Raw genomic sequence first — 21,734 nt, forward strand, 5'->3', positions numbered from 1 at the left:
GCTACTCATAGACGACGAAGCAACATTCATCTTGACAGGTGCTCGAATGAACAGCCGTAGCTGACCAGCAGATAGCCCGCTCTCCTCTCGAGGGCATGGCGACGACGATCTGAGAACTGGCGATCTCTACTTAAGAGTGTGGCACCGACGACGTCGCTCGCGGGGGAGTACGACGCGCATTCCCCCTTCCATTCCACAGGACGCTCACCCTTCCACATCTAGAACGTTACCACCCAAACACCCACTCACATCAACGGAGTGGTCCATATGCGCCGGTATCCATCGTGCAGCAGCTGGTCCGTCGATCCCAGGGCAGATGAAAGGTTTGGTAGCGTGCGTCCTTGGCGATGGCTTGCTTATCTCAGAGACTTGCGTTAGTGGTGACTCCCCTACCGCGGCTGCTACGTTTGTAGTTGCCGATGTCCTCGCACGACCTTGGCGTCGGCTGATGACGATCGCTTTCGCCGTACGGCTGTTGATAAATCTGTTGGCGTGACCTCGTCGGCATCGAATCAATTGAGTAGCGTCACCGATCAGAGCCGAGGAGCGGGAAGAGTCCTTGTTGGAAGAAATCGCCTTCGAATAAGAAAGACGCCACGAATAAGCTAGTGGTGGTGGCTTACCTCGTCGTGGAGGTGTCTTCCGACTCGACATTGAGTAACGATGAGAGATGAGTGGCGACGAGTTCGAAGACCATCATAGCTAACCTCCACAATAACTGCATCCTTTGAAAATGTTCAACTACGAGACTGATTTATAGGGTAGAAGTGTCCGGGCCGACTAGAGGCGGTAGTCGATAGTGTCCATCAGGCTATGGCCTCAGCGAACCAGCGCTCCAGAGGAGGAGTGCGAGTCGCAGCTTAGTAGCCAGGGTAGAAGCCGCGGTAGTAGCGGCCGAAGTAGCCCCAGTTCCAGAAGCCGTAGTAGTTTCCGACCCAGCGGTAGGGGGCGTAGAGGTAGCGGCCGTACGACCAGTTGTAGACGTTGTAGCCGTAGTAGTGCGAGAGACCACCGAGCCACCAGCGCTTGTCCTCCTGGACCGAGCGCTTGGCCGAGGGGTCGTAGGCGGGGTCGGCCTGGGCCTCACGGGGGTCGAAGGCGGGGTCCTCGGCGCCGCGCTTCTTGTTGCCGGAGACAAGCGGGTTGTTGTCGTCCGACGAGATGAGGTTCTGGGGGCCCTCCTTGGTGATCTCGCCCTCACCGTGCTTGGAGGAGACGACGCCCGAGTTGGCGTCGTAGTTGTAGTAGTTGTTGAGGGGCGAGTTGTTCTGGAAGGCCTCAACGACCTCGGCGCGCTCCTCGAGGGGGGCGGCCTGAACGCCAAGGGCGAGAGCCGAGACGGCGGCGACAAGGAACTTGGTGGCGACCATTGTTGGTTGTGTTGGAGGGGAGGAGTTGTCGAGAGGAGAGAGGAGTTGTTGATGATGAGGATTGAAAGACGTCCAGACGGCCTCCTTATATATCTTTCAGAGGGGGCACATGACAGACTTGTCCAAGTCGACAAGTCGTCGCCATTGGCAACCCATGACGCCAGGACCCACCCCGTCACCTAGCGAGCACGACGATCAAGACGGCAGTTGCGACAGCGGGAGCGCACGCAACTTCCCAAACGAGCTGATCCCCAATGAGTTTGTGCTCTCCGCCGTGCCCAGGTGGCTGAGGAGATGGAAACAGGGTGGTGTGCGATAGAGTGGCCCTCGAACGCTGAGAAGACGAACGTAAGTGCCTGCTTGAGACGGGTAATCTAAGCGGGTGGTGCGCGCGCCACTTGGAGATATCGTGACCGTGGCGGGAGGAGGAGGACGAGGGAGCGCTACCAACGAGTGGAGGGAGTAACGGTGACGCTGCGAGTGGCATGGCGAGCCCTTCAGTGAGAAGGCGAGCTCAAAGTGGGCCACAGCTGCCGGCAGATTGTGCCAGGTAGGCCCTCCCGTATCGCTACGATGGATACCGGGGAGCCCAAACGACCTTGATTGCCCTCGACGACGTCAGTGCCAAGCACCAGAGATCAAGTTTCAGGTATAGTATCGTGGTGGAACCAGCGAGTCATGGCCCACGGGTGCCACGCTGTCTCCATGACGACGCCCGTGCCCGCCCGCCCGCCAGCCAGCAGACACGCATGCTGTTTTGAGTCTCATTCCAGTCTCGGCCGCCTCGGCCTCTTCCCGCAGGCTTGATCTTTACGTGCCTCGATCTGTTGCTGGCTGGCTGGCTGGCGGTGGTGCAGGTATCATTGTAATCATAATTTGTCCGGGTCCCGGCTGTGGCACTTGTGTACGGCAATCAATCCAGGCACCACTGTCACGAACATTACATGACAACAAGGTTACGGCACGACGGGCCCTCGCTTGTCGAGTACGCAGGAAAGGACCCCAGCATACCTACCACGTCGCCTGCCGAGAGATGCTTCCCCCTGATCTCCTCACCCAGGATTGAGCGGACCTCGCAACGAGCGGCCGGCGCCTGCCCCACCCCCCGCCTCAAGCCCCGCCAGGCTGCCCCGCCCCCATCATGCTTCAGAGTCATGACGACGGCAGGAATGGTGGTGCGTTGTGGGAACTTGGTTCCAGGCCAAGTTACAGACACTGCCAGGCCCGGGAAGGGGCGCGAGCTTGCTGTGGTGGATACACGCGCCGCCCCCGGACCGGTCCTTGTGCGCCTGAGCTTGAGGCTTGACAACGATGCAGCCCCACTGTCCCGTGACTCGCTACAGAAGCTCGAACAACCTTCAGTGCCATTTGGAAGCACTCGCAGAGCATATTGCTCCTGGCGGGCGGTTCAACCACCCGCGCCCAGTCTGGATTTGTATCCTCGCTCCCCGTGAGGTCATCAATTAGCTCTGCCGTCATGCCACATCTGCCATGGTCACAGGCAAGGTGGCCATGCCCAAGTCTAGTGCTGCCGAGAGCGGATGTTTCAGCCGCCCCGTCTCAAGCTCTCGCGATACAGAGTGAATCTTGAACCAAGCAGGTGCAATGTGTTGCCCACCTTGCAAGACGATCTGGCGGGATCATGTTCCGCCATCTTTGGCTGCGGAGGATTGAGTTCGCATCGGTGCAGTCATATCGGGGAGCACCGAAGCGGCCGAGCGATCTCCGGCAGGGTGACTTGGTACTTGTTGTGTCCCATGCATTGGGCATTAGCCATCGGCACTGCTCCACTTGTCTCATTGCTATCCCAGGGCTAATCCCGCTGTGTCACTGGCGACGAGGGCCCGGCGTGAGTCATCGCGACCCGGTTGCTGTGCGGAGGATTCTTGGCGAGGTCGCCCAACGATGTGAAACGAGCAACCACAATGGCATCCACCCACACGCATTGCGCGCCCCGCGCAATCGACTTGCCCTCTCGAGCCTGGGCGCCGCGTCGGGCGAGACGGCACGGGGAGCAGAGGTTGGATCTCTCTCGGCAACCAAGGCTTAGATTCCGGCATTCATTATGTTACATCCAAGTTCCTCGTGCCTCTTTTGGGATGGGCATGCTTGCTGGCTGGGGGATCATCAGATTGCTAGACGACGACCCTGTCCACTCGCTCTCTCGCCACGCACACAACCCCTGTCGTTTCCTCTTTCCCATAGCAGAGTGCATGCAACAGCCACGTGAGTCGAATCGGGGCATGCTTGCTTATGTCACTGGATCACCTCGTAGCCTTTCCCCCGCTCCCCGCTTACACCCTGGCATGTCTGGTTGACGACAAGAGGTCACCACGCTCCCCACTCAGTCCGGTGCGGGAAGTGGCGCGCCGATGGTGGTTGGAAACGAGGGTGGTGCTTTGGCGGTCATGTTACCCAGCTAAGCAGGTCATCGACCTCTTGCTCACCTACACATGGCAATGGCAATCCCGTGGGCATGTGTGTGCCCTGTCGCCATGTGGTGCAAGCAGTGGTCACATTTGCTCGATGAGGACGACAAGGCTGCCCATTGCATGGGTGGGTGGATGTCACGCTCTGCGACTGTGGAACATGGATGCCCTGCAGGCAGCGTCGTCGTCGCTCTACAGAATGGCTTACGACGAGTTGGTTAATGCGTCCTGGGTCTATTCCAGTGGAAATGTTAATAATCTGAAACGGATACCGGCCACACCCCTGCGCTGGTAATGAACGAGGGCAGTCACCGCGGCGTCCTCCCCCTCGTCTCTTGCGATCAGTGTCGCGGGCCATCCTCTGCAATGCATGCTCTTGCCTCGCCACCCATCGAGCAGACCACCGAGCACATCAGATTGCACAGACCGTGGCCATTGCATCACGAATCGGCGTCGGGTTCGCGCTCGTGCTCGTGCTCGCTCGTGGGCCCCTCCGTCGGCAGCCCCGCTCCACTCGACTCCAAACGCATCATTCCACACGCTCCCGCTTTAGAATGCATGCGCAAGCCACCTAAACCCACTTTACCTTTGTTCGGGCGTCTCTACACGGCAAGTGCATAGCAAGTGTGCGCCGACAGCCCATTTGGAACATTCCAAGCGAGGCCGACGCTTCGGCCAGCGCACAGCGCACAAGCGGGCATGCACACGTCGCTCTGCTTGATGAGGCAAGGTGAAGCAGATTGCAGCTGCCGAAAGTGGAACATGGCACAAGGTTGGGCGGGAGCCTGTTTCGTGTCAACGGGGAGCACTGTGAATCTCCGAAGTGCTTGAAACCACCAGCGTGCCGTACGTTTGAGAGGGCTTGTCGTCGCGACTTCCGCCATGTCTCGGCATGATTATCGGTCCGCGCAGGCATGAGATCCGATGGTGCCCGTTGCGGCCGACAGCCCGCTCGGTGCTATTACGCGACGGTCGGCTCCAAGCCGTGCATGCGCACCGCCGGCCGGGCGACTCCGACGATGACTGCGGCGATGACATGCGATGGTGCGTGAGATGGTGCGAATGGTGGCGAGGTGGGTGCTCGCTGGCTCGATGCAACCACGCCCAGTGCCACCATCACACTCGACCACGCAGCCGCCCAGCTCCAACCCATTCACATTGCCCCAGTACCTTCATGACCAACATCGCGGTAGTCACCTGCTCAACATTGCGCACGACCACATGCATCGAACAGAGTTGCGATCAATAAAGTCGTCCTGTCGGATGTGCAAGGAAATGACGCCCAGGTCCCGTCCGACACGACACATGCCGTGCTTCCGCTGAATGTAACGCTTGCTTCATTGGCTCTCCAGTCCCACTCCCCCCCACCGATTATGAACGACCACGGGCCGAAACTGCGGTAGCCAAAGCATGCGACAATGCGATCCATGGATCGGGGCGGCCGCATTGCGTGGTTCGGCCCGTCCTTTGGCCCCATCACGACTGTCAGCTGATGGGAGCCGCCGGCCGTCGCAGCATCGGTCATGACGGCCGCCGCTCCACCATCACTGTGCTCCACGGAAACACAATTCATACGCCACTGCCTATGCACTCAACTTGTCGTGCTCGCGCTTGAGCAGCCCTCCAATGTCGCCCAGAGTCGGCGCCATGATCATGCCCGCGTCCGCAAGCACCTGGCGCTTGGCGTCGGCCGTCTCGTCCTGCGACCACCAGATGGCGCCCGCATGGCCATACATCAGCCCCTGCTGCGTAGCTGCGCCGGCAACGAAGCCGACCACGGGCTTGGCCTTGGCACCCGGCGCGAGGCCAGCCACGTAGGCCTTGTACACTGCTGCAGCCTCTTCTTCCACTGTCGCATGTCAGTAAGGTTGTTCCCGGTGGCATCGGCGGATGTCTCGGTCGTGCCGAGGGACACGGCGTGGGCGAGCCGCCAGGGCCACCCGGTCGCTGTGGCACGGTCGCCTCGAACACTGCCGCACCTCTCACTCACTCTGTCCGCCAATTTCGCCCACCAGGCAGATGACCTTGGTGTACGGGTCGTCGAGCATGAGCTGGAGAGCCTCCCATGTCCGCGTTCCAGGGAAGGGATCGCCTCCGAGGCCATAGACAGCACTCTGACCGAGGCCAAGGGCCGTGGTCGCCCCAGCGAGCTCGTAGGAGACGGTGCCTGAGCGGCTGACGATGCCTGAGGGGTGTCAGCGAGACGAGGTCGAGGCACATGAGGCTGGGATGAGGCAGGCTCGACATGTCATGCCACGCGACAAAGTGGAGGCACCGGACTAGGCACATGTGCCAAGGTGTGCCAGGCGATGCCCACTGTCACAGACGTCGATCCAGCCACGGCATGGTGACGCCAGAAAGAGCACCTGGGGTGACCACGAGTGTGAAATGACAATGGAAATGGGGTAGTGGGCAACCCGTGTGGCAGGCAACACTGCACATAGGGAATGTGCGTGCAAGGACATCACACAAGATGATGCCAAGGGGCCGAGGGATGATGGGAAGGGCGGTCTTGTGCTCGACAAGCCCGTTTCGCTACTGCTTCTTTCTCGCTCCCGCCAACGTCAAGGTGCAGGAAAGCCGACATTAAGCGGAGGCATGCGCGGCGCTTGGCCACATCATTTGCGAACCCAAACCCGCCACGCTGAGATCCTCCCTGGGAGGCTGGGACCACGCAAGCGATTCGACGTGACGATCGCAGGGTACTAACCTATGCTGCCAGGGGAGTGGACACGGAGCGGCTGAATGCCGAGCTTGACTCGCTGATGCGGGAAGATGACGCCGGGACAGTTGGCTCCGACGAGCCGGGACTTGGATTGCGAGCGGAGTGCTCGTTGGACCTTCGAGTGGTGTCAGCGATGTGGGTAGTTGGAGGGGGTTGGAGGAGGTTTGTGCAAGAGACGCCTCTTCCCCCGGGCTCGACTGAAACTGGACACTGCGCGAGCAAGTCTGGACCACACCGAGGTCAAGCCAGCCTGGACCACACCCACCTTCAGCTGCTCGTGCGTCGGCACGCCCTCGGCATACGCCACGATCAGCGGGATCTCGGCCTCAATACACTCGATGATCGAGTCGGCAGCGGCCTGGGGCGGCACGAACACGGACGCGATGCGCGGCTTGAGCGCGGCGACGCCCTACAAGAGTCAGCGAGTCGATCGCCAGTGGACGTGCGTACCTCCTTGACGCTGCCGAAGGTCGGGGTGCCGAGGAACTCCTTGCCGCCCTTGTTGGGAGCCACGGCGCCGATGATGTTGGTGCCGTACTCTTTGGCGACGGCGCAGTTGGCTTGGGACTGGGGGTGTTAGCGGGGTCCGGGCTTTGTTCGGGCATGTGCTCGGTGCTCCCATCAAGCCCTCCTAGATAGCCCGCTTCTCTGCCAGCCTCTCGACCCCCTCGTGCCGCCATGTTCATCCCGCCGCACACCGCACTTACGGCCTTGCCCATGCCGAGCACCATGACCGAGTCGCCCTTCTCAACGACCAAGTTGCGCAGCGTCTTCTCATATTGCCCGTCCTGGGAAAAGACGACGGGGGTGCGCGCCGCCGCAGCCGGGGTCGGGGCGGCCTTGGCGGCCGGCCTCCCCGCCTGCGCCTTGTTCGCGAGGCGCACGGCCTCGGCGGCGGCGGTCTTCATGTCGCCAATGTACGTGATGTTGTCCTTGAGGTCTGTGGCGGCGGCGAGCTGGTCCGTCAGTGCTGCCCGGGCCCGGCTCGGACGCACAATCTCACGCGCCTCCTCCTCGCCCGTGCCGCGCAGGCGCGCGACGATTGGCGGGATGGCCTGCCCGTCTGCCTTGCGCTGGCGCAGGTTGGCGACGACGCCCTTTGCGATCAGGTCCTGGGCATCAGCTTGGCCGTACACGCACCCACCATCTTGGTGAGGCCGCCGAACGAGTTGATGAAGAAGACGTCGACGTCGGGGTCGGCGAGGACGACGTTCATGGCGGCCTGGACGTTGGCCTCGGTCGCGCCGCCGCCGCCGTCGAGGAAGTTTGCTGGCTGGGGGTGGGTGTGAGCGGGTGGCCTTGTCGATGCAGGCGTCTGAGCCGGCGCGGTACCCCGCCGCGGCATCCGCGTCAAGCCTCGCCGAAGCCAGACATCCATCCCCATCCGCCCGCACACTCACCTTGCCCCCTTCGGCAACGAGCACGTCCTGCGTCGCGAGCGCGATCCCCGCACCGTAGCCATAGCACCCGATGTTGCCCCCGTCCCGGCTCTTGTGGTAGAAGAGCTTGCCGGCGGCCGCCTGCGCCTCGAGGGGGTGGATCTTGGCCGGGTCAGTGAGGGGCGCGAGGTCGGGTTGGCGGGGGAGGGCGAAGTCGTCTGCGAGGATTTGGACGGACGAGCTGCAAGTCCGCGAGCGAAGCGAGCGGGCGGAGAGACACGGTGGGCATGGGGCATTGCCAAAGCAAGCAGAGTCACGCGTCAGCAGCCACCACACCCCACCACACAACCCACAGGCTCGTGTTCCCAGCATGCAGCACCCCAGTAACGCGGAGCAGGTCGTTATCCCGCCACGCCTCCCACAGCGCGCCGAGCGCCCCGCGCGCAGCGGGCACATCGGCTTGGCCCACGCCAACGTCCGCGAGCCACGCATCCGTGTGCTCCGGGAGCTCGGGGTGCAGGATATCGAGGGCGAGGGTGTTGCCGCCCGCCTCGAGGACCGGCGCGTTGAGCGCGCGGGACGCGGCGAGCTTGAACGCGATGCCGTGCTGCATGTCAGCGCACTCCGACCGGCAGACATACCTGATCGCTTGGGGCGGGGCTCGCGCCGACACCGGGGGGGAGGTAGCGACCGAGCAGGGCGCTGATAGCGCTGGGGGCGACGTGTAGCCTGCGTGCTTGCTGCTGGGCGGAGGCGGCGCGCGCGGCGCGCGCAAGGCTGAGCATGGTCGTGGGTTGTGGAGAGGTGGATAGAGAGAAGCCAACGCCTGCGACGACTGCGACGACACCGACGACACCGACGACACCACCCGGCTGTTATCATGTGGCCCCCCCGGAAAGCCGAACTCCGCCAACCGGTCAGCGTCATGACGCGCATGCGGAGGTCGGCGTCTTGCCTCCTCGGAGGCGCAGGGGCTCCGCTCGCTGCTGCTGCATGCGGATCGTGGCCCTCGCTATCACCGGGTGTGCTCGCACCTGCCTGCTCGTCGCTGCTGATGGCGAGGGCCTGACCAGCCCATCCGCCGGCGTCGGTGTTGACACTCGCGTCTCGCGTCATCAGTCAGCTGCTTGTTCGGGTGGACGTCGCCCGACAAACTCGCGCCACCTTGCCAACATCCAAGCCCACCCCGCATCCGCAACATCCCTATGCATACACGCAGGCACATCCGCACATCCGCATACCCCCAAACCCTACTCCCCCTACATGATAACATCGTCCCAGCCCTCGGCCGACAGGAAGGCAAACGGGTCGTCCGTCCCCACGTTGCTCTCGCCCAGCAGGTTGGCCAGCGCCGCCTCGTCAAACAGGATCGGAAAGTCGACCTGCCCCATCGCCGTGGGGTCAGGCGCAAAGTTGGCCGCCGTCGGGTCCACGGCCGGGTCAGCGCTGACCGGGAACGCCGGGCCGACGACCTGCGGCTGAGGCGCGGCCACACCGGCCGCCTGCAGCTGGTGCTGGTGCAGCAGGTTGAGCGGGGCGTTGGGCGCCGCCATAATCGCTGGTTTTTGGTGGTCAGACCCCGACGCCGGGCTCGAGTTGGACACGGCCGACGGCGTCGTGTCAAACTGCGCCGTCGACGTCGTGCGGTCCGCCGACGTCATGGTTGTGAGCGGCTGCGCGGGCGCAAATGTGTTGTTGGCCGGTTTGTTGGTGATCTGCTTGGCGGCCGGAGCCGGCCCGCCGTTGTTGACCGCGGCGCGCTCGCGCTGGAACAGCGCCTCGAGCTGCGATCGGATGATGGCCACGCCTCGGCGCACGCCCTGCACCTGCGCACTGGCCTGCTCGAGGATCGCGACACCGAGGTGGACACGGCGAAGAGCCTCCTCGCGGGTCTGCGCATCGCCCAGGCGCAGCAGCGTCACGTCCACGCCCGCGGCGATGAACGTCGCGTACGTCTGCAGGTAGACCATGTTGACGTTGCCGAATGTCCGGACCCAGAGAGACACGATCGCGTGGATGTCGATGGCGGCGGTGCGGCAGACCTCGAGCGACGATGCGACGATCTGGCGGTTACGCACCGTCAGGAGCGGGCGGTAGAGCAGGATGCGCGTCGTGTGGTACAGAAGACTGGCGTCAGTTATGGACTTGCGCGCGACTTACTTCAACACCGTGACGTTGGTCGGCGGGCAGAACTCGGGGAAGCTGCCCCGCTCGAGGCGGATGGCCGCGGGCAGGTCCTCGCGCCATCGCAGGAGGCGCTCGTCGGCCTGTCGGACAAACTGCGCCGAGCGCGCCTGGGGCCGGTGCGGCGAGTACATGTTGACGAGGATGTCCTCGAGGATCATGTTGAGCTCGGCGTTGTGGATGATGACGCTGGTGACGTGGGACGAGGTCTTGGGGTAGCGTCTGGCGGTGTCAGCGACCCACATCGGTGTGCAACTCACCTCGCAATGTCGTTGTACCCCCCGCCGTGATAAATCGGCGCCCAGTCCCAGTCCTCGTGCTGCCCCAGGAGGTCGACCTTGGGTATGGACCCGGGGCGGACGAGGAGCGCGGGCTCTCGGCCCATGCCGAGCGACAGCTGCTTGTCCCAGCAGTATGCTAGCTGTCAGCGGCGTTCTCCTACCCCCGCACTCACCACTCCAGTACAGGCGGACTCTGACCTGGCGGACCTCGTGGTCAAAGTGCTCGTCGAGACCCGGGTCGTCGATGGCGAGGTGGATGCCGAGGTCCTGGATCATGCGGATGGCGAGGCCGGTGAAGAGCCATGCCTGGGTCATATCGCCGATGGCGCAGCGGGTGCCGGCGAGGAGGAGGAAGGCCTCTGCGGGTTGTCAGCGGCTGCATCAAGGTCCCTCCAGCCAACTCACGCGCAGTCGCAATCGAGCTCGGCTTGCACAGCTCCTCGGCGATGATCGACATGATGATGGCCATGTACTGTGCGCGGCGCTGGCCGCGGTCCTCCTCGTTGAGATGCGGCGAGAAGCGGACGCCCGAATGATACATGACGAGGAGGAGGAGGTCGGAGAAGTATGGCCCGCCGACTGCCATATCGCCTGTGCGTGTTAGTGGGGGCAGCTGGACGACCGACTCACGCAAGAACAAGTCACGGTTGACATGCGCCGTGTTACTCGCCCAGCAAAAGTAGGCATCCACCAGCGCTTCGCCCTCATCCGGCGTGGCATACTTGTGCCGCATGCGCGTCATGGCGCGGATGTCCTCGTACGTCCAGCTCGCGGCGTCCTTGCCGCGGAGGCTGCCGGTCGACATGGGCGAGTGGTTGGGGATGGCGTTTGTCGCGGCGAGCTGGCGGCCGTCGTCGTGCATCGACGTTTCGCCGTGGTACACTGGCTCTGCCGCGCCGCTGCGCAGCCAGAGACGAGGTGGTTCAATCTCCTCGGGCGCGGGCTCGCCGCCGTCGGCGCTCGTCCCGCCCACGCGGTCCTCGGCGCCGCTGTCCTCGCTGTCCGACACATCCGACAACGGCGGCAGATTGAGGACGGCCTCGATGCGGCGCAGACGGTGCTCGGTCGCCTTGGCGTGGTGCCGCTCGTACCGGACCACCTCGCGGCCGTAGCCGTCATGGTCGTGCTCGCGCTTGAGGGCGCCGTCGCGCACCGTCAGCGCACCCGAAGTGGTACCGCTCCGTCCCGGCTGGGGTGGGGGCAGGCCTGGGCGCGCTGTAGCCGAACCGTCACGCGACGATGACGACGCAAGCGGCTGACGTCGCTGCCGGGCAGAGCTGGTTGGGAACTCGCAAGGAATCTGCGCGATGCGGCACGCCTTGCACGGCGGAGTCTCGGCGTCGGCGCATCGAATCTTGCGAGCGCGGCATGCCTGCGGGGTGTGTGTCAGTGGATGTGTGTGGGCTGGAGGCCCGAGGGCGGCGCCGAGGCCGACGCCATGGGAATGACGTCCGAGGGGCAGCATGCGACTCACGAGACAGGCCTGGGCATAAGGCCGCTTCTTGTAAGGGTAATGCCTCGGCGTCGGCTCGTGGCTCGATGTGCCGCTGGCGCTGCCTGTCGGGGCGGGGTGTGACTGTGGTTGTGGAGGCATGCCGAGTGGATTCCGTTGGTGGTCGAGTGTGGACAAGCAAGTGCAACAGCGAATGCCGAGGGGGAGGGAGTGGTCAGACGCTAGATAAGACAGACGTGGGTGGGGAGTGGCAGGGGTGGGGGTCGGGCCGAGGGCAACGAGGGTGTGAGCGAGGTCGGGACGAGCCGCGGTGGGTGGGGGTGGTGCCGGGTGTGTCCGGGATGAGCGTCGGGTGTGCTGTAGGCTGCTGTGGACGTGGATGGCGCCGTGACTAGGACTTGAATAGGCTCGGAGTCTGCGGTCGACGTGGGTGGGAGGTTGAAGAGTCGGGGGTGAGAGTCGAGAGTGGCCTCGCTCGCTCGCTCGTTGCGTGATGCGATGGGGCACCGACCCAGCCAGCCACGTCGGTGTTCGGCAATTCGGCCATAGCCGGTGGCACTTTGGCGTCATGTGTGGTGTGGGTCTACAACTGCTCAGGCAACACCGCGTCCTACTCTCACTACCTCTTCACGACGACTCTGACGACCACGGCAACGCATAGCGGTGACCCAGAGCAGCCGCTAGGGACCACCGCTTCATAACCCGTCCAACACTCAACCAACCCCATCCCCACCCCGCACCATGGCCACCGCTCTCCGTCTGGCGCGCCGCCCAGCCCTCGCCGCGCCGCGGCTCGCAGCAGGCCGCCTGCAGTCGACGTTCATCATGGACCCGGCGTTCCTCAACGAGTCGCAGCGCGAGGTGCGCGACGCCGTCGCAAAGGTGTGCGAGCCGTTCGACAACGCGTGGTGGCGCGAGCGCGAGGCGACAAAGGCCGACCCCAAAGAGTTCCACAAGGCCTTTGCCGACTCTGGCTTTCTGGGCATTGCGCTGCCCGAGCGTTTCGGCGGCTCGGGGCTCGGGCTGCAAGAGGCCGCCATCATGATGCAGACCATCACCGAGAGCGGGGCGGGGTTCCCCGGCGCGCAGGCGACCCACGGCAACATCTACGCGACGCAGCCCCTCGGCATCTTTGGCACCGACGCCCAGCGCGAGAAGTTTATCCCCAAGATTGTCAGCGGCGAGTGGCGGACGTGCTTTGGCGTGACTGGTGAGTGGTGGTTGTGGTCGTGGGTGGAAGCGCATGGCTCGGCGACGGCGGGTCATGGGCAACGACGTCATGGCGGCGACGTGGGTGCGCAGCGCGTGGCACGGGCGGCGGCACGCGGCACGCACGCCCGTGCTACACGCGGCTGGTGTGGCACGCGCACGCGGTACGGCTTCGTGCGCGTGCATGCAGCCGGGGCAGCATCACCTCTGACCGAGGCGACGCTGCTGCGGCCCCAACGCCGGCTCCGTCTCTGCACGCCGGGGCCCCCGCCGCCCCACCGAGCTCCTCCATCCAGTTACCGAGTCCCCGCTGACGCGCCAGAACCAAACACCGGCCTCAACACCCTCGAGCTCAAGACGACGGCCACGCGCAACGCCGACGGCACATGGACGATCAAGGGCCAAAAGATCTGGATCACGGCCGCGCAGACGGCCAAGGTCATGATGCTGCTGGCCCGCACCACGCCCCTCGAGGAGGTCAAGAAGAAGTCTGAAGGCCTGACCCTCTTCGTCATCCCGCTCGACAAGAGCGAGGGCTCGGGCCTCTCAATGCGCCGGATCAACAAGATGGGCGGCAACGCCGTCGACAGCAACGAGGTCTGGTTTGACAACTACGTCGTGCCGGCCGACAGCGTGGTGGGCGGGGACGCCAACATCGGCAAGGGCTTCAAGATGATCCTGCACGGCATGAACGCCGAGCGCGTGCTCGTCGGCGCCGAGGCCCTGGGGATCGGGTACGTCGCGCTGCAAAAGGCGGCGGACTACGCCGGGGAGCGCGAGGTCTTCGGCCGCAAGATCGGCCAGAACCAGGGCATCGCCCACCCCCTCGCCGACGCCTACCTCCAGCTCTACGCCGCCACCGCGGCCACGTACCACGCCGCGCGGCTCTACGACGCCAGCCAGACGGACAAGAGCATCAGCCAGAACGCGGTCGGCGTCGCGGCCAACGCGGCAAAGTACCTCGCCGCCGAGGCCGGCTTCAACGCCGCCCAGCGCGCCATCCTCGCCCACGGCGGCATGGGCTTTGCAGTCGAGTTTGACGTCGAGCGCTGGCTCAAGGAGAGCTTTGTTCCCCGCATCGCGCCGGTCTCGCGCGAGATGATCCTGAATTATGTGGCGGAGCGCGTGCTCCAGCTGCCAAAGAGCTACTAGGGAGCGAGACAGGCGAGCGCAGCGGGCGAGACAGTGTGAGTGGGTGGGCCGAGCGCGAGTCGAGCGGTTGTAGCACTGCCGGGTGGCCAGGGCCGGGCTGTAGTCGATATGCATTGGGCTGTTAGTCACACGCCGCGCAATGGCTGCACTCCGGCGTCGACTCGCGGCATGCCGCGGACACCGACTTATCAGCAATCATCGCCTCGTCAGCAACTCCGAACACCGCACTAGCCTGCTGCCGTTCCACACCGCCGTCACATGACCATGCTACACAACAATCCAAACCCGATCCTATTCACAATCCCAATCACAACAAACACGCCGACTACTACACCACTTACGCCAGCCTACATCTTGACGCGCAAGAGGTAGCGAAGCTTGACCTGCGACACATCGTACACGATAAACTCGTTGTACATGAGGTACGCGCCGTCGACCTTGGTGTCGCCGGGCTGGACCTTGGACGTGTCGGGCTGCCGCGTCAGTATGGCTCGCTCACACCCACACCACTTACCATCTTGATGCCCTTGAGCGCCGGCGTCGCCTCGCCCGCGTCCTTCCACGCGAGCGGCGCAACGCGGCCCTGGCCAAACGTCGAGTACATGCCGTTCTTCTTGGCGTCGTCGCCGGCCGTGTAGCTCGCATTCGTGAGCTTCTGGATCGGGTCGCCGAGCTCGGCCTCGCACAGCAGAAGCAGCGCGGTACCGCCCGTGATGTACGAGCAGCAGTAGTTGGCCGACTTGGACGACATGTCGGCGAGGTAGATGCCCTTGCCGAACATGTAACCCGAAACGGGCGCCTCGGGCGGCGCGATACGCAGACCCTGCGAGAGGATACCACCAAAGTTGGTCGCTCTCGAGCCGTGCCACAGCAGGCGGCGGTCCGATTTGACACTCGAGAAGATGCTCTCGTCGAAGCGCTTCGTCTCGCCCTGGCGCTCGATGCGGAAGATCTCCTCGACCTTGTAGTTGACATTGTGCGTCGCGCCGCGAGTGTCGACGAGGTACTTGCTGAGGACCTCGAACTCCTTCGACTCGTGCTCGAGCGGCGTCATCTCGTCCATGTTGAGCGCGTTGTAGTGACGGTCGAGCACGTGGATCGTGTCGCGCGGGCGCTCAGCCTTCATGATCGCGGCGGCCTCCTTCATATCGCCGAGCGACTCGAGCAGCTCAATCTCTCTCTTGAGCATGGCGTCCGTGTTGATGACAGGTGGCCGGTTACGCCCAAAAGCGTGCGGGATGAGCGAGTAGAACGAGTTGGACAGGTGCTCGCAGGCCGAGGGGAAGTTGGTGTCGTACTTTGACTGGGCGAGCGTCGGGTCGTCGATCAGCTCGCCGAGGTCCTTGAGCGCCTGGAAACCGCGCGTGATGGTGCTCTTGCTGAGCTTGCCGAGGGGTAACTTGTTGGCGTCGTAGTTGAGCGAGGCCATGGTCGCCTGGAGGTACTGCTGGTTGAAGATGAGCTGCATGAGCTCCTGGACGGGCTGCGACAGCGTGCACTCGGGCGGGACGTATTCCTCCTCCTCCTTGATCTCGACGTCGTCGCCGTCGCCAGCCTCGCCCTCGTCGTCCGAGTCGTCCTCGTAGCTGCGCTCGACAAACGTGTACTTGCCCTTCTTGGCCGGGTCGAGACGGTTGGCCCACGCCAGGCCCGACTTGTCCTTGAACTTCTTCTCAAAGTTGGAGATGGCCGATGCGACGTCGCCGCCGCCAAGCTGGGCATTGGCACCTGGCTCACCGACACGCCCCCAGCGCGTCCACGCCTTGAACTGTCCGCCGGGAAGCTTGAGAACCTTTGCGTCAGATCCCAACCCCTACGGTGACACCTACCTGGATGCGGTAGAACTTGTTGTTGTTGTTGGACGCGTTGGTCTGGTTGAGCGAGGCGTCCCAGATGGTGCCGTCGTCGCCGATGTGGACCGACGCGCCGACGAGCATGCACCCGTCGTCGACGGGCACGACAGTGTCCTTCTTCTTGAGCTTCTGGCCGTGGCCGTTGGCCTCGGGCTTGGCCTCATCCTTGACCTCGTCCTTGACGTCGGCCTTGGTGTCTGCCTTCTTCGCCTTCTTCGGCGCGGGCTTGGCGTCGGGGGACGGGCTCGCCGCGCGCTTCGCGCCAGCGCCGTTGGCCGCGGCCTTGCCCTTGGGCTTGGCCGGGGAAGGCGCGGGCGCGGCGCCCTTGGTGATGAGGTATGGCGCCTCCTCGACCCACTCGTCGTCCTTCTCGCACGCCTCGAGCCAGTCGACGCTCACGATCGGCGTGTTGAAGCCCGCCGCGCGGCGGACAGCCGGCGCGTCGTCGTCGACGGCCGTCTGCGTCGAGATGAGGTGCGTCACCGTCTTGGTCACGTTGTCGGTCGTCGCCATGCCGAGGTCCTTGGCGCGCTTGAGAATGTCGGCAGGCTTGAGGCCGGCAAAGGCGCCGGCGGCAGCGACGCGGGCCTTGCTGAGCGGGGGCTTGCCTGACGCCGCCTTGGCCGCTGGGGGCGGGGACGGCGTCGGCGCGGCTGCAGGCGGCGGCGTTGCGGCCTTGGGTGCTCTGGCCGATCTGCGGGGCGGCATTATGTGTCGGGGGAAGGCGGGGAAGGTGGGCTGGGGCAGCTGGGGCGGGGAGCTGGGGCGTCAGTCAGGTGGGCTCGGGGAGGGACGGACGAGAGAGCTCACTGTGGGTGTGTCTGCAAGGTGCGTCGAGGGAGCTGTTGTGAAGAGGAGAAGAGAGAAGATGAGAGAGAGAAGAGTCTTGGGAGTAGAAGAGATATCTTGACCGGGCGGTGTTGTTGTTGGCTCGCGATGGCCGTCCGTCAGTCCCGTCAACCGGCTGCTGCCTGCCCTTTTGACGCACAGACCGCCATTGACGACACACTCGACGGCTCAACGGGGCGCACGGGGCGCCAAGCCACTCAACCCAGCCCTGAGCAATATTGCCCCGCGTATAGTAACTTTCCCACGGTCGATGCTCACCGTACAAGGCATTTCGGCCGGCTGTGGGCGACGCCACGACTCAGGGCCAGGGCGGCATGTCCCTGAACCTTGTTTCAACGCGACCGCGTCGGTGGGCCGGCTGACTCGACTCGACGTGGCGTGGCGGGGTGGGGAGCGAGGGCGAGGAGCGGATGGCCGAGGCGATGCGCGGAAGGAAGAACGTGGCGGCGGCAGTGTTGGACGCCGCGTCGAGCGATGGCGAGCGGGGCGATGCGATGCGAGCCAGTTGGGCGCGGGGCAGTGTAGACGGGGGCCGAGGCGGTGACTAGGACGGCGTGGGGTCGAGTGATGGCGCGGCTGTGGGGTGGCATGCTTGCTTCCAGGGACAGCCAACGCCGAGAAAAGACATGCTGGGACGCCGGTGCGACCGCCACGCCCCCCACAGCGGTGATGGTGCACGTCAGCCGCCGCCACATCACTCCCCCTCGCCCCTCGCCCAGTCAAATCCACGTGTATAGGAAATGCATAAAGACTAGAGGGCAAAAGTTATTAAAAGGGGAGGGAGAAGGGAGTAAGGTTGGAGCGGCCCTAGAACCACTCGTGGAAGAAGCGCTTGTACACGACCTTCATGACCTGGACGAGCGCGCAGTAGGTCACGGCGACGCCGACGAGGAAGGGGTAGATGAGCCCCTTGGGGTGGACAAACTGGAAGGCCGTGTTGAGTCCAGGGATCCAGGGGAGCACCTGGGCCACGGTGAGCATGGTGACGACGACGGCGGCGAAGATGGCGGACGGGCGCGACTGGACAAAGGGGAGCTTGTCGGTGCGGAGGATGAACACCACGAGCGTCTGGGTCATGGAGCCTTCGAGGAACCAGTGGGTCTGGGCGACGGCGACGCCGGCGTCCGAGTCGCCGCGGTAGCCATAGTAGAACCAGTTGAACGAGAAGGTCGCAATGTCGAAGAAGGACGAGGTCGGGCCAAAGACGAGCATGAAGCGCAGGATGCTGAGCAGCGACCACTGGACCGGCACGGCGAGCATGTCCTCGTCGACATTGTCGAACGGGATGGCAGCCTGCGACAGGTCGTACAGGATGTTCTGGATCAGCAGCTGGATCGGCTGCATCGGCTGGTACGGCAGCCAGAAGGATGCCGCCATGATGGAGAAGACGTTGCCGAACTGAGGGGTTAGAGGTGCACATGGTCGCAGTCAAGGTCGCCATGGGCTGGCTCCTCCGTCTCCAGCGTCGAGCCCCAAACATCTTCCACTACTGCTGCCGGTGATGGCGAAGACCCACAGGTATCTTCCCAACACTATGGCACTTGCCTCACCGAGCACACCGCCTGTCCTTCCTACCCAACTCCCCAGCCTCTCTCCCCCCCACCCCCCACTGCCCCCCGCGCCAAGCAACAAAGGTATCTGCAATCTACTGGGATTGAAGTGGGTTCAAGACCGTAGACTACAGATACGTTTGGGCAAGGCGACGGGGTCAGTCCCGGCACGGTACTCACGTTGGAAGACAGCGTCATCTTGAAGTACTTGATCGTGTTGAGCATCGACTTGCGGCCGAGCAGCACGCCGTCAACGACCGAGTCGAGCGACTTTTCCAGCAGGATAATCTCGGACGCCGACTTGGCCACCTCGGTGCCCGTGTCGACCGAGATGCCGACGTCCGCCGCCTGGAGGGCGAGCGCGTCGTTCACCCCATCGCCCATCATGCCGACTGCCTCACCGCTGGCCTGGAGCAGCTCGACCACCTGGCGTTTCTGGAACGGCGAGAGCTTGGCCAGCACGGTCGCGTTCTTGATAGCAGTGGTGACCTCTTCAGCTGTGAGCTCGCCGACGAGCACGGCGAGCCCCTCGCCGGTGAGGACTGTCTCTGGCTGCGCGGCCTCGGCGTCGGTGAGCAGGCCGACCTGGCAGGCGACCTTGCGCGCAATCTCGGGTGCGTCGCCCGTGAGGATCTTGATGCGGATGCCAAGCGCGCGCAGGTCGACAATCGCCTGCTTGGCGTCCTCCTTGGGCGGGTCGAGGAAGGCGACGAAGCCGACGAGCGTGAGGTCCTGCTCAACCCAGTCCGAGTGTGCGTCCTCGTCGGCGAACCCGCCCATCTGGCCGAGGGAGCGGATGGCGACGGCGACGAGGCGCAGGCCCTGCTCGTTGAGCTCGAGTGCCGTGGCCTTTGCGATGGCGCGGTGCGCCGTGCTCAGCGGCTGGGCTGACGTCGTCTCGAAGAGCGAGCCCGTGTCCGAGGTCGTGAACGACTTGCAGCGGGACAGCACCTCGTCGACGGCGCCCTTGGTGATGACAGTGTGCTGGGCGCGCTTGTCCCTAACCACGACTGAGAGCATGCGGCGGGCCGAGTCAAAGGGGATCTCGTGGACCTTGTCGACGAACAGGTCGTCCATGTCCATCTCGGGGCCGTGCGTGCCGTCGTTGGCGTTGACGACAGCGTGGTCGAGGAGCGAGCGCGCGCCAGTCTGCAGGGTCGAGTTGACGACGGCGAGGTGGAGCGGGCGGATCGAGGCCTTGTTCTGCAGCGTGATGGTCGAGTGGACCTCGACGTTGTCGATGGTGAGTGTGCCCGTCTTGTCGGTACAGAAGGTGGTAATGCCGCCGAGGTTCTGGACGCCGTCGAGGCGCTTGACGAGGACGTTCTTGCGCGCGAGGAGGATGGCGCCGCGCGCAAGGTTGGCGTTGACGACGACGGGGAGCATCTCGGGCGTGAGGCCGACGGCGACGGAGAGCGCGAAGAGCAGCGCGTTCTTCCACCCCGACGACTTGTTGACCGTCCCCTGGATCACGAGCACAATCGGCGCCATGAGGATGGTGACAGCGAGCAGGAGGTACGACACGCGGCGGACGGTGCGCTCGAACGCGTTCGACTTGCGCGGGCCCGCGAGCGCGTCGCCCATCGAGGCAAAGTACGTCCTCGGCCCGGTGGTGACCACGACGGCGACGCCCTGGCCAAAGGCCACCGACGTGCCAGACAGCAGCACGTTGGCGGCCCACATGTCGCCTGTGGCGTCGGTGTCCTTGGCGTCGACGTCATCCTCCGCGTACGGGCTCTTGTCGATGGGCAGCGCTTCGCCGGTGAGCATGCTCTGCGAGACGGACATGCTCGCCGCCTCGAGGAGGATGCAGTCGGCGGGGATGAGGTCGCCCGAGCGCAGCTCGAGGATGTCGCCGGGGACGAGCTCGGCCGAGTCCACCACCGCCTCGGAGGTGAGGCCGAAGTTGGTGCGGCGGACGTGGACCATCGTCTTGACGCCCTGTGCGAGCCGCTTGGCCTTGACAACAGACTTGAGATCCTGCCAGAAACGCAGGGCGGCGGACACCACGACCATGACCATGATGACGGTGAAGGTCGCGTTGTCGCCGGTGGCGATGGCGATGATGGCCAGGCAGACGAGGATGACCGAGAACGGGTTGACGAGGGCCGAGAAGATGAGGTGCGGGATTTTGAGCTTGTTGTCGGGCTTGAGGGCGTTGGGGCCGAACGTCTTGAGCTTGGCGTCGACGGCCGTGGCGCTGAGCCCGGCCCAGTCGCTCTCGAGGGCGAAGAGCACAGCCGCGGGCGGCTGCGTGGCCAGCCCGCCGAGGCGCGCCGAGATGGCGGCCTCGACGCTGTCGGCGAGGCTGCGCGTGTCCTTGCGCCTTAGCGCGCGGCGGAGGCGCGAGAACGTGCCGTAGGTGGCCGGGTTAGGAGTGGCAGCAGCGCGCTCAAAGGTCACGCTCTTGGCCTCCTCCGATGGGGTCGTGGCGGGGCGGGCGGTCGAGGACATTGTGGTAGAAGGCTGCCGAGGCGGACGGGGTGGCCATGTGTTGGATAGGGTAGGCGGTGCTGTGGGCAGGCGTGTGGATCATTGAGGTGTCGGTGGTCGGTTTGGGGAGAGGTTAGGAGGTCAGCAGGCGGCTTATAAGTTGTCAGGTGGGGTGTTCGCAGCGACGACGACGGGGGTGAAGTTTTTCTTTCTCATCTCGTCGTCCGACCACAATCCCCGCGAGGCGTCGCGGCAGACGCGCGAGTGATCGCGAGCAAGGCGTGGCACCCGAGGCCGAGGTGGCTAGGCCAAGGCTGCCGAGGCGGTGCGCCTCGGGCTCGGGTGGGCCGCCTGGCGGCCGGGAAACACGCTGCACGCGGCGCGCGGCAGGGCGGCTGCGCGGTTTAGCAACCCCAAACCCGTGATCGCGACGACGACCCGAGAGATCACTCGGACGCTGGGTGGGATCACTCGGCGCAGGTTTTTGGTCCCGCCACTCCAGGCGCCAAGTGAGGCTTTTAGGCGCAGCCACCTTGGCCAGTCAGAGGCCGATGCGGCCGGCCTACGGTGCGGGCTCGCTAGCGAGGCCGATTCGGGATGCATGCGGGCAACGTTGCTGCCTGCGATGCGTGAAAGATTTCTCGAGGCCAGGAATAGCGAGGTTGGAACTCGGGGTGTCGGTGTCAAACAGGCCACGATGCCCATGGGCGTGTAGTTGTCAGACCCGCTCGGCCGATGGTGCGCCAAGATGTTGCGTTGCGTAGCTGCCAGCCAGCGCAGTTCCCAACGTCCTCTTGGCTCTTGGCCATCGACGTCAGCGGCAGCGTCGTCGCAGCGTCGTCGCAGCGCGGCTGTGGGCACACGGCC

The 21,734-nt window shown here is 64.4% G+C and overlaps 6 protein-coding genes across 6 annotated transcripts; 1 reads left to right on the top strand and 5 right to left on the bottom strand.

Annotated features, from left to right (window-relative positions):
• Positions 1-860: 860 nt before the first annotated feature.
• On the bottom strand, positions 861-1,370 carry Q8F55_006094 (uncharacterized protein; the record flags this gene model as incomplete). Its single annotated transcript, XM_069354563.1, has 1 exon — positions 861-1,370. One exon carries the CDS (start codon positions 1,368-1,370, stop codon positions 861-863), a length of 510 nt encoding a protein of 169 aa, XP_069209205.1.
• A 4,012-nt stretch (positions 1,371-5,382) lies between these two features.
• Q8F55_006095 (uncharacterized protein) lies at positions 5,383-8,516 on the bottom strand (the record flags this gene model as incomplete). Its single annotated transcript, XM_069354564.1, has 10 exons — positions 5,383-5,648; positions 5,790-5,984; positions 6,510-6,639; positions 6,790-6,933; positions 6,975-7,091; positions 7,232-7,480; positions 7,520-7,636; positions 7,669-7,797; positions 7,925-8,144; positions 8,257-8,516. 10 exons carry the CDS (start codon positions 8,514-8,516, stop codon positions 5,383-5,385), a joined length of 1,827 nt encoding a protein of 608 aa, XP_069209206.1.
• A 646-nt stretch (positions 8,517-9,162) lies between these two features.
• Positions 9,163-11,962, bottom strand: Q8F55_006096 (uncharacterized protein; the record flags this gene model as incomplete). The annotated part of the gene is made up of 7 exons (XM_069354565.1): positions 9,163-10,030; positions 10,064-10,309; positions 10,348-10,504; positions 10,542-10,727; positions 10,774-10,959; positions 10,999-11,740; positions 11,843-11,962. 7 exons carry the CDS (start codon positions 11,960-11,962, stop codon positions 9,163-9,165), a joined length of 2,505 nt encoding a protein of 834 aa, XP_069209207.1.
• A 600-nt stretch (positions 11,963-12,562) lies between these two features.
• Q8F55_006097 (uncharacterized protein) lies at positions 12,563-14,182 on the top strand (the record flags this gene model as incomplete). Its single annotated transcript, XM_069354566.1, has 2 exons — positions 12,563-13,031; positions 13,353-14,182. 2 exons carry the CDS (start codon positions 12,563-12,565, stop codon positions 14,180-14,182), a joined length of 1,299 nt encoding a protein of 432 aa, XP_069209208.1.
• A 347-nt stretch (positions 14,183-14,529) lies between these two features.
• On the bottom strand, positions 14,530-16,743 carry Q8F55_006098 (uncharacterized protein; the record flags this gene model as incomplete). The annotated part of the gene is made up of 3 exons (XM_069354567.1): positions 14,530-14,655; positions 14,697-15,974; positions 16,012-16,743. The coding sequence occupies 3 exons, from the start codon at positions 16,741-16,743 to the stop codon at positions 14,530-14,532; spliced, it is 2,136 nt and encodes a 711-aa protein (XP_069209209.1).
• Positions 16,744-17,691: 948 nt separating this feature from the next.
• On the bottom strand, positions 17,692-20,888 carry Q8F55_006099 (uncharacterized protein; the record flags this gene model as incomplete). Its single annotated transcript, XM_069354568.1, has 2 exons — positions 17,692-18,282; positions 18,615-20,888. The coding sequence occupies 2 exons, from the start codon at positions 20,886-20,888 to the stop codon at positions 17,692-17,694; spliced, it is 2,865 nt and encodes a 954-aa protein (XP_069209210.1).
• Between the last annotated feature and the right edge of the window lie 846 nt (positions 20,889-21,734).

This window comes from Vanrija albida (genome assembly GCF_041260175.1).
Source record: "Vanrija albida strain AlHP1 chromosome Unknown contig_4, whole genome shotgun sequence".
Classification (NCBI taxonomy): Eukaryota; Fungi; Basidiomycota; class Tremellomycetes; order Trichosporonales; family Trichosporonaceae; genus Vanrija; species Vanrija albida.